General features: G+C 44.5%; 1 protein-coding gene across 1 annotated transcript in view; it reads left to right on the top strand.

The window, feature by feature from the left end:
* Positions 1-10,982: 10,982 nt before the first annotated feature.
* LOC306766499 (kinesin heavy chain-like) overlaps positions 10,983-11,187 on the top strand; it is a gene marked incomplete at both ends in the record, with an annotated part of 80,984 nt that continues 80,779 nt past the window's right edge. Inside the window, one exon of the mRNA XM_079254279.1 lies at positions 10,983-11,114. Within this exon, the coding sequence (XP_079110405.1) occupies positions 10,983-11,114 (132 nt within the window). The remainder of the gene's footprint in view (positions 11,115-11,187) is intronic.

Genomic DNA, 11,187 nt, shown 5'->3' with positions numbered 1-11,187 from the left:
TAATTTGAAAGCGGGTTTGATTGAAAAGGGAGTTTTGTCGCTTGAGGAGCAGAGTGAGGATTTGTTATTGGCTACAGGAGGTGCCGCGTTAACATTTGTGCAGCAAAAAGAATTGTTTGTGTTGCGTGCGCAGGCTGATGAACAAAAAATGATTGGAAATGGAGAAAATGAAGCTGGAAATAGAGAAGCGAAAATTGGATCTTGTTAGCGACAGCAAACTGGAGGCTGAGTTTGGCGTGCGCCAAGGAGTGCATGGATCCAGGTCAGATGAATTGAGTGATTTGAGGCTCTTTCCGAGGTTTAACGAGGAGGACCCTGAAAATTTTTTTTCTTTGTTTGAGCGTCTCGCGGAAGTTCGAGGTTGGTCTGATTCTGTTCGTGTACTTTTGTTACAGTGCGTTTTGGTTGGTAAAGTGCAGCAGGCGTTTTCTGCTTTGAGTAGTGTGGACTCTGCCCAGTATTCTGCCGTTAGAGCAGCTGTTGTGAAGGCCTATGAACGGGTTCCTGAGGCATACAGGCAGCGGTTTCGTGGGGGGAAACGGGGAGATAAGTCACACTTGGAGTTTATGCGCGAATTAGTTACGCACTTTGATAGCCGGTGTTCTTCAGCTGGAGTTAAATCAAAAGAGGATCTGCGTGAGCTTATTTTGTTAGAGCAGTTCAAAAATTCTGTGTCCGAGCGGATTGCCGTGTATGTCAGTGAGCGTGGGGCGAAAACGGTGTCTGAGGTGGCTGCGCTCGCGGACGATTTCCATTTGGTTCACTCCGCAGGTAAATCGTTCGAGTCTGGGTCTTGTGAATTTTTTTCTAAGAGGTCACCTGGTGCTGAGTTTAGAGGTGGTCGTCTTCGTGAGTCTGATAAAATCTGCAATTATTGTCATAAATGTGGGCATTGGAAAAGAGATTGTCATGCACTGAAGTCTAAATCTGCATCGTCTAAACCTGCGATGTGTGCTGCATCTGTCGGGAGTTTGCGGTTGTCGAGGGTTACTGAGGTGGCGCCTGAGTTAAAGTGCTATTTACCGTTCATTACTGAGGGCTTTGTATCTCTTGTGGGGGGTAGTGAACGGGTGCGCGTGAGAATTCTGCGTGACCCGGGTTCGGCTGATTCCTTTATAGTATCCTCTGTTCTGCCTTTTTCTGAGAAATCCTCTCTTGGCACTTGTGTTCCTATTGTGGGTATGGGCATGAGCGTTTTGAGTGTGCCACGGCACAAGATGATGTTGGATTGTGATTTCTTTCAGGGTGAAGTGTCCATTGGGGTTCGTCCGGCGTTGCCAGTGGATGGAGTAGCTCTGATTTTGGGGAATGACATAGCAGGTGGCCGGGTCTGGGCGGATGTTCACCCTCCGGTTAAAGTAGCCGGGGATCCTGTGGTGTGCAGTGACCATGGGGATGAAGCTCAGTTTTCTCATGTGTTTGGTGCTTGTGCAGTGACTCGTTCTAAAGAGTTAAAATCTGAAGATGTTCCTTACAGTGATGTTGCTGTGCCTGTTGCTCCTTGGTCTGTTTCTCATAGTGAGCTGGTGAAGGAGCAGAGGGCGGATGACACCTTGGAGAAGCTCTGGGATGGGGTCTGTTCTCCTTCTGAGGTTAGAAACCGTTCTCATTGTTACTTTCTGCACAATGATGTGTTAATGAGGAGGTGGATGCCTCAGTTAGAGGGCTTCGTGGGGGACCCTGTTTACCAAGTTGTTGTGCCTTTGCAACTTCGTAGGACTGTTTTGCAGATTGCTCATGACCAGTGTGGACATCTGGGTGTTAGAAAGACGTATGACCGCGTTATGAGGTATTTCTTTTGGCCTCGTTTGAAGAGAGACGTGTCGGCATATTGTAAGTCTTGTCATACCTGTCAATTAACTAGTAAGCCAAACCAGACATTGAAGCCGGTCCCACTTAGTCCTATTCCAGTTATTGGTCAGCCATTTGAACATCTGCTGATTGACTGTGTGGGGCCTTTGCCACCATCCAAGTCAGGCGCTTGCTACTTATTGACTGTAATGTGTCAATGCACTCGATATCCGTCAGCCTATCCTCTGTGTAGCATTACTGCTAAATCTGTTGTTCGTGCATTGTCCCAATTTATTTCTGTTTTTGGATTGCCCCGTATAATTCAATCGGACCAAGGTTCAAATTTTTGTTCCAAGTTGTATGCTCAAGTTTTGAAATTGCTGAAAGTAGAGCATAGTTTCTCATCGGCCTATCATGCTCAGAGTCAGGGTGCTTTGGAGAGTTTTCACCAAACCCTTAAATCAATGTTGCGTTCTTTTTGTGTCCAGATGAAAGGTGACTGGGAGGAGGCTTTGCCGTGGATGCTGCTGGCTGCTCGTGAGGTGGTCCAGGAAAGCACTGGGTTTAGTCCAAATGATCTTGTGTTCAGTCACAGGGTTCGTGGGCCTCTGGCACTTTCACAGGACTGTTGGAAAGACGCTGACCCTCCCAGTAACCTGATTGACTTTAATGGTTTTCGGCATAGGTTGTACACAGCTCAGAATGTGGCTAAGAAAAGATTGGCTAGGGTTCAGGGTAAGATGAAAACCCGGTATGACAAGCATGCAGTACATCGAGAATTTCTGCCGGGTGATCAGGTTCTTGCTCTGTTGCCTTTAGTTGCTTCTCCGTTTCAGGCTAGGTTCTCTGGTCCATTCTCTGTTGTGAAAAAGCTGTCTGACCTAAATTATTTGGTTTCGACTCCTGGACGTAGATCTAAAACTCAGCTCTGTCATGTCAACTTGCTGAAACCATATTTCTCTCCAGATGCTGTAACTGCTGGGTTATCTACAGCTCGTCCTCAGTGTGCGGTGGTTCCAGCCCCAGCTGTGGCGGAGTTGGAGGTTGGGGACTCACCGGAGCCAGATGAGGCTATGGTGTCCGGTCGATTGAGAAATAGTGACTTTTTGAATCAACTCGACGGTTCTTTGGGTTATCTAGATCTGTCTAAGCGCAGGCAAGTTGTTCAGTTAATTCGGGAGTTTCCATGCCTGTTTGGTGACACGCCTTCATGTACCGACTTGATTGAACACGACATAGATGTCAGAGGTTCTCCTCCAATTAGACAAAGGTTTTACAGAGTACATCCCGAGAAGCGTAAACAGCTGGAAGCTGAAGTAGGTTAGGGTTCAGTGTTAGGGTTATGACTTTCTTTGTTAAAGTGACAGAAAAACTTGTCATCTTGTGTACATCTTGTGAAAAAAATATTGCATCCACTTGTTCATAACCTGGTGCTACCTGTTAAATAAACTTCCCAAAAGGTGATATTTTGCCATTTTCGTCTGTGAAGACGTATTTTTGCACGTTTTAGTTTGTGTAGTAGTAATCATTTTGCAGACAATTTTTAGATTATAACTTCATTCTTAAAACCTGAAGTATAGTGTATGATGATTATATTTTATATGGAATATATAGAAAACCATTTTAAAAGGTGTACATAAAAATTAGTTTCTTGTTGATATTTTCCTGTTAATTATACAATTAACTGATGCATAACAAGCAGTTATTACTTGTAAAATATACGGGAAATTGGATATTTATATACAACACTATGATGCAAAATTAACATTTTTCTTATGTGATTTAGATGTGATTTCTTTCACTGTAAATCGTTTTACAGATATCGTCAGTAAAGTCATCCACTGTGTTGCTGTATTTTTTACAGGAATTCTCTGGTAACCACAGCTGCAAGCGTTTTCCTGTAAAAATTACAGGTTTTTTTTACAGTGTAGATTACTGTTACTCTCTATTACTGGGCTGTCCTAAATATGCCCTGAAAAGCCTTCAGCTGATCCAGAATTCTGCAGCCAGAGTCCTGACCAGAACCAGCAGGAGAGATCATATTTCTCCAGTTTTAGCCTCTCTTCATTGGCTGCCTGTTGAATCTAGAATAGAATTTAAAATCCTTCTCCTTACATATAAAGCCCTCCACAACCAGGCACCACTATATATGAAAGACCTCATAGTTCCTTATATACCAAGCAGAGTACTTCGTTCGCAGACTGCAGGCTTACTTGTGGTTCCTAGAGTCTCAAAGAGCCGAGCAGGAGGCAGAGCCTTTGGTTATCAGGCCCCTCTCTTATGGAATAAGCTCCCAGTTAGTGTTAGGGAAGCAGACACCCTCCCCACCTTTAAGACTAGGCTGAAGACTTATCTTTTTGATAAGTCCTATAACTAGGGATGGTTAGCATCCCTTAGTTATGCTGCTATAGGTTTAGACTGCTGAGGGACATTTCCTGATACACTGAGCTTCTTTCTCTCTATCTCTCTCTTTTATCCCCCCCCCCCCCAATAACAGTGTTGCATCATTAACATGTATGTCTCCTGTCTCAGCAGGTCTCAGCAGGTTGGACTCAACTCAATCTGTCGGATTCCTTATATAGGCTGTTATGAATTGGCCTTCATTATGTTTTCTTGTCTGTCTGTAAAGCGTCTTGAGATGGCACTGCTGTGATTTGACGCTATATAAATAAAGATGAATTGAATTGAATCACTGTTCAATTATTCCACTCATACATTCCTCTGTAAAGTCTTTTTTAATGCATTAGTCTTAGCTTTAGGTAATATAAAATTAATTTCAGATGCATGCCTAGTACAATACCCATGTGTAATTATACTGAACTGTAGGTCTTTATAAAGTTCCATTGGTGATTTTGCCGCTGAGATGCTCGTGATGAAAGTGAGTAGTAAGTACAATAGTTTTTACCAATAACCAGTTTAGATGATTGCGTGCCTTATGATAACATTTGTCCTGTAGTTGCATTTAAGTACTGTGCGGTTCTGTAGTATTTGAAGTTTCTTGAGTATTTCATTTGATCCACTGGACCAGATAACTGAACAGTAATTCAGGTTGGAAACGATTCATGATTAGATTATTTCTTTCATTGCAATTGTTGGTAAAAATGTTGCTTTTCTTCTGCTTGCTTAGGGCAGCTTTAGCTCAGGAGGAAGAGCATGTATGCCTATCGGTATCGGTATGCCTATCGGAGTGTACGTGTTGAATGGGTGAATGTGACAAGTAGTGTGAAGCGCTTTGAGCAGTCTGCATGACTAGAAAAGCGCTATATAAGTACAAGTCCATTTACCATAAATCCTTGATGGTAGGCCTTACCCTGATCTAGCAATGAAAATCATGAGTTGCCATCAAGAATGTCCTGAACTCGGGGTTAGGGTTGTCTATCAGGGTGAGTCTTTTTGTTTAGCTCCCAATAGTCTATCCAGAGGCGGAGGCTGCCATCCTTTTTTTTTTACACAGACAACCGGTGAAGAATAATGTGAGTTGGATTTCTTCACCTATCCTTGTGCAATCAAGTTGTGCAGGTTGTGTTGTGTTCCTTCATTTCTTTGTATAAAGGCTTTGGCACAGACAGGAAAGTGTGTGCGACAGGGTAAATGTGGCCAGATCTTTTTATGTTTGACTTCAGCTTTTCAATACAACCAAGATCATTATCTGACTTAGAAAATAACTGGCACTCTTCGTGGACTATGTTTTGTACAACTGCTTTCTCACATTTATCTAAGTGGCTGAGATTAACCGGTGGATTCCATTTGGTGTCAATGACTTGCCCACTTTCTATACTCACTTGACTCACTGATACTGGAGGAAAATTACTTTCGTTTTCTATAATGGAGGCTGGGTACACTGCCTGAATTTCTTGCAAAGTGCCAACAAATGTTTTTCCTCTTTACACAATATCATGATTGGTGGGGTTTTGCACATCAAGGACAATGAAAGGTGAAACACCACTCCTTAGTTTTACCAATGTCTCACAGAACTGGAGGTCTTCAGCCCACTGAGGGTTTACATCGGGCTCAAAAAAGGAGAATTGTGTCTTCTTTAAGTGGTACTGTCTGCGCCTTACAGTCAACTTTAACAGAAGTGTGTTTTGGTATGATGACCTTCTCTTTTGTTTTTTTCACAACATAGCCACAAGACTGTTTAGCAGTCACCAAATCAATAAGGCTGTCACACTCCCTTTTTCCATGTCTCATCCAACTGCTCTTTCCCTACAGCATTTGGTGTTTCTGTTCTGCTGGTTTTTACAACTTGCTTTATTACATTAAAGCCTAAAATGGGCAGACACTTCTGCCTTTCATCACCAACATTGGCACAACAAGTTGCTTGGAGTTTGCTCTTTCAGCAGCCAATCCAAAAGTGACCTCAATAAAACCCTTATAAGGCATACTCTGACCATTAGCAGCTGTGATCTTTAAATCACCTGGTGCATTCAACAACTCAGAGACATCTCTTAGTTCCTTCTGTTGCAAATGCCTGTTTTCCACCCCTCATCAACAGTACTAACTTGGGAGCCTGTGTCCCATAATGCCTGTGTTCTATAGCCATGGATGTAGCATTTAACTGTGGACTGATTCCCTATTAAACCCACAGGGTTAGATTGACTGTTTACTGTCCTTTTGTGGAGGGCATGTGCTTTGGATGGGAGGGATGTTTCTGCTGTATGTGGGCGTTTTTACTCAGTTGTCTGTGTTCTGGCCAATGCTGAGCTTGACAGATTTTGGAACAATAAATGCCTAACTTACAGGATGCACACTGTCTTAACACATGTCCTGTCCCAGTGACACCACAGTATGAATAATGGTATTGGGACACTCCAAAAGTCCTGCTTACTCCCTGTCCTGTGGGGGTAACTCTCTTTCATTGAAAGAACTATTTCTCTCCTGTCTTCCTCCTCTTGCCCTACAACCTGCCATGAAGTGTTCATCGCTTCCACATCTGTAGCAATGAATGCAGTACTCACTCACCTTGCTGGCAGCTAACACATTTTTGCAGATATTGCATGATTTTGGTTAGGACAATGGGGCTGAGGTATAAACCTTTGTCGATATGGAGCAGTGTCTCCTCTCCATCCTGAACCTGAAGGTGGCCAACAGTTTTGAGGGAGGCACTGGAACATGGGAGGGGGAACATTGTCTTGGGTTACTGGTGGGGCTAGGTACTGTGTCTGTGAAGGATTTTGAGGTCTGATGGACTCTTTCAGTTGGGCTACCACAGCATCAAGTATTTTTGGGGAGGCCATTTCAGAATGTATCTCTTTTAACTAATTTAGTACATCAGACTGGATTTTGTTGCTATGATCTAGATTGACATTTTTCCCTTTCTTATCTGCAACTATGTCATTAGACTGAACTGCATGGATAGTAGCTGGGTGCTGTGGAGTAAGGAGTTTCTTTTTATTTTGTATTTCTGACTCATTTTCACAAGCAATGTTAAGTTTCTTGAGGAGCAACTCATCACCTGTAGTCTGCTGTAAATACAGTTGGAGATCACTTCTGATGCTGTCATTCTGCAGACCTGTCAGAACTGTATGCAGGAACATGCTGTGTACAAGGGCAGGGTCATATCTTAACACAGATTCTGTTTCCTGTGAGGCGAAGAGGATCTTTTGTCTCAAATCCGATTCATATAACAGAAAACTTTGAGGGGTCTCTTTATTATTTTGGACCTCAGGTGAGCTGCTTATAAAGTTCTGTTGCTCCCTTTTCCTGATAGTGGGATCTCAGAATCCTCCTCAAGGTCAGTAGGGTGAGGTTGCTTTTACCTTCAAGGTAACTGCGTAGTTGTGGTCCTGGTGATATTGCACTAATCACAGCGTTAACAATTTCAATTTCAAGATATCCCTTGCTGAGTTTGTCCATCAGACCTGGCCTGATATTTTGAATTATCTTCCCCACTTGATTTTGGGGGATGTGCTGAATAGGAACTTGTCCCTGACACTATGACCTTCATCACTCATTAAGGTTTTGGGGCTGTTAGTATGACCTGGTTTGTTTTGTTGTGACAAAGCTAATGCCACTTGTGCTTCCACCTCTTTTCTCAGTTGTTCTCTTTCTGTGAGTGGAGCTGTTTGCTCATACACTACTTCTTTCTGAGTTGAATTAGGTGCAGCATTTTCTGCTGCATTATTTCTGACAGACTGTTGCAACTCAGTAATTTTATCACTGAGGCTAAGTAGCTCTGTCATACCTTGATCCTCTAGTTCACATAACTCATTCCTCTCAAGGTGCCTTGTAATATGTGAAATGAGGGAGGAGAAATTTTTGTCAGCGTACTTATATGCTGAATCAGCAAAAGACAGAAAATCACAAATTTCAATGAAGTCATCATTTAACAATGTATACAAAGCTGCACCAATGTTGAGTTTTAAGTCCTCTAATTCTAATGAATCCATTTCTATCTTTAACCTGAAGACAGTGTCAGTGTAATGAATAAACTTCTCTGTGCAGAAGACGATGTCCCTCCAGTTTGCACTCAAACTTTGTGATTTCTAAAAACCAAAGTGCCGTCCGGCAGTTTGTGGCCCATTCAGTGTGAACGTGGTGGTTCTGAATGAGACTGTGGTTCATTGGTTTGGGTTTTGTTCTGGTCTCTCTGACTTCTGTCTTGTCTTATTTTGAAGCTTTTCCTTTGTGTATTCTGATGAGCTGTCGTTCACTTGAGTCATTCCACATGTTTCTCATTGGCTGTTCTTCCTTTTCACTTCCACCTGTCATGGCTGCATGTCGACAAGGTAGATCCATCAGCAAGTGTATCATCCGTAACTGCTAAAAATTCTAATGTTCTAATGTTAATAAAGGGAGAGAAAAGAAAAAAAAAGAACACACACACACACACACACACACACATATATAAATATATATATATATATATATATATATATATATATATATATATATATATATATATATATATATATATATATATATATATATATATACACACACACCTCTATGCACACACACACATACATACGTACAAACATATACACACTTGCCAGTATGAACACATATACATGCACATACAAGCCAACTTTAGATCATAGTAACTAAACTATGAATCTAAAAAGTTAAATATAAATGAGAAACAAACAGAAATGAGAAAACCAGCTGCTGTTAGTGAATAAACCTGCAGACGACTCGGTGACTGTGTCACATGCAGAACATGCAGAGTGGAACGTGTTCAGAGAAGATCATGCCAGTGTGACCCCTCCCACACAAAGGCAAGAGGCACGCCAGGAGGACCCCCGAGACCCGGGCCACCAGCACACGCGTACACACACACACACACACACACACATCGCATCCACACTTCTTCCTTAAACACATCCTATCCACCCATTCTCTTACACCCACTCAGACTCACACTCTCCTACCCCCGTGCCCCCACTCACATACTCCCCTATACACACAAACACGCCTCATAACACCCCCCCCCCCACACACACACACAAGGTCCCCCTACATACACTTTAACATGCACCCCCCTACTAAGACCCCATTCACACACTCCCTTCTTTATACTCACACACCCCCTCACACACACATCCCTGCTCCCTCTATAATCACCCATTCTTCCATACACACACACCCCACTCTACACACACACACACACACACCTCCCTACACCCCTCTATCCACATTCACAGTCCTCATTGTACACCCACCCCATCACTCCCCCGTACCACCAACATAACCCCACATACGCACCCCCACCCATCTGCATACACCCCCCCTCCCCCTATCCCAGCGGCCACCCACTTTCCTAAATTCTTTCACCCTGATCCCCCCACCCCCCCTCTACTCTAACATTCGTTCACCACTTCATCCATTGGCTCCTGCACGCCCTCACCTTTCTTTCCCAACGTGTCCCCTGTGAGATACCCCCGGGGGAGCAGGGGATAGGAGGGCCCCGATCAGGGCCCCACAGGAAGAAGACGTTTGATGCTGATGTGAATGACGTCCTTCGGCCACAGCTGAGATCTTCACTGTGTTGGTGTTTTGAAGCAAACTGTGACTGAATGACGGTTGTGGGGCAGACTGCCAGCGGCGCGGTACCGTGGATGTTTGGAAGTTACTGGAGCCGCTTGACATATTTACATCAGGAAAGATCAGAACTACTAATGAAAGACTTCGTGCTGTTGGTGAAAAATAAACACACACCCTGTGTGAGGAGTCAGATGGACGCTGTGATTTTATACACGGAGCAGAGTTTCCTGAAAAAACGTGTCTGCTGCTGCTGAACTTCACCCTAACAGACCTGTGTCTTTCATTGTCCAAGCTGTGGTCATATTTATTAACCACTTTGAGACCAGTGTTTGTCTGAGTGGTTGTATACTGGTGCAGGTATACTGGTGCAGGTATACTGGTGCAGGTATGCTGGTACAGGTATACTGGTGCAGGTATACTGGTGCAGGTATACTGGTGCAGGTATACTGGTGCAGGTATGCTGGTGCAGCTATACTGGTGCAGCTATACTGGTGCAGGTATGCTGGTGCAGCTATACTGGTGCAGGTATACTGGTGCAGGTATACTGGTGCAGGTATACTGGTACAGGTACACTGGTGCAGCTATACTGGTACAGGTATACTGGTGCAGGTATACTGGTGCAGGTATACTGGTGCAGGTATGCTGGTGCAGCTATACTGGTACAGGTATACTGGTACAGGTACACTGGTGCAGGTATACTGGTGCAGGTATACTGGTGCAGGTATACTGGTGCAGGTATGCTGGTGCAGCTATACTGGTGCAGCTATACTGGTGCAGGTATGCTGGTGCAGCTATACTGGTGCAGGTATACTGGTGCAGGTATACTGGTGCAGGTATACTGGTACAGGTACACTGGTGCAGCTATACTGGTACAGGTATACTGGTGCACATGGACTGATCCGTTTAGCTCCGAATGATTCTGTTCTCCTCTTGGCCAGCCTGTCACCTGGAGTGGTCCTGGGTTCCCCCCCCCACCCCCCCTCCCCGTAACCCCGCCCCTGCCTCATATCTCCAACAGGACTCCATGTCCCAGAGTTCTTTGCGGGGAGGCGCTTCTTGAACCTGAGTGAGGTGGGAGCGTTCAGGCTCAGCATCCAGACCAAGACTAAGCCCAGCAGCGCGAGCTTTCTGATCGGATCCGGACCGACTGAACCTCTTTTGGACACAAACCGGCCCCGTTTTCTCTGCGTGAAGCGGGACGTTGCGTGATGGACGCGGTGGAGAGCGGTGTGTGCGGGGTGAAGGTGATGTGTCGCTTCCGGCCGCTGAACGACGCGGAGCGGATCCGCGGGGACAAATTCATCCCGAAGTTCAGCGGAGAGGACACGGTGGTCCTGGTGGTGAGTCCAGAACCAGAACTGGACCGGAACCGGTCCGTTCTGCCGTGGGACGCGCCCTCTGGCTGCACGCTTG

This window comes from Telmatherina bonti (genome assembly GCF_933228915.1).
Source record: "Telmatherina bonti genome assembly, chromosome: 15".
Classification (NCBI taxonomy): Eukaryota; Metazoa; Chordata; class Actinopteri; order Atheriniformes; family Telmatherinidae; genus Telmatherina; species Telmatherina bonti.
Note: the sequence above shows the minus strand (reverse complement) of the source record. Positions and strands in the feature narration are given on the sequence as shown.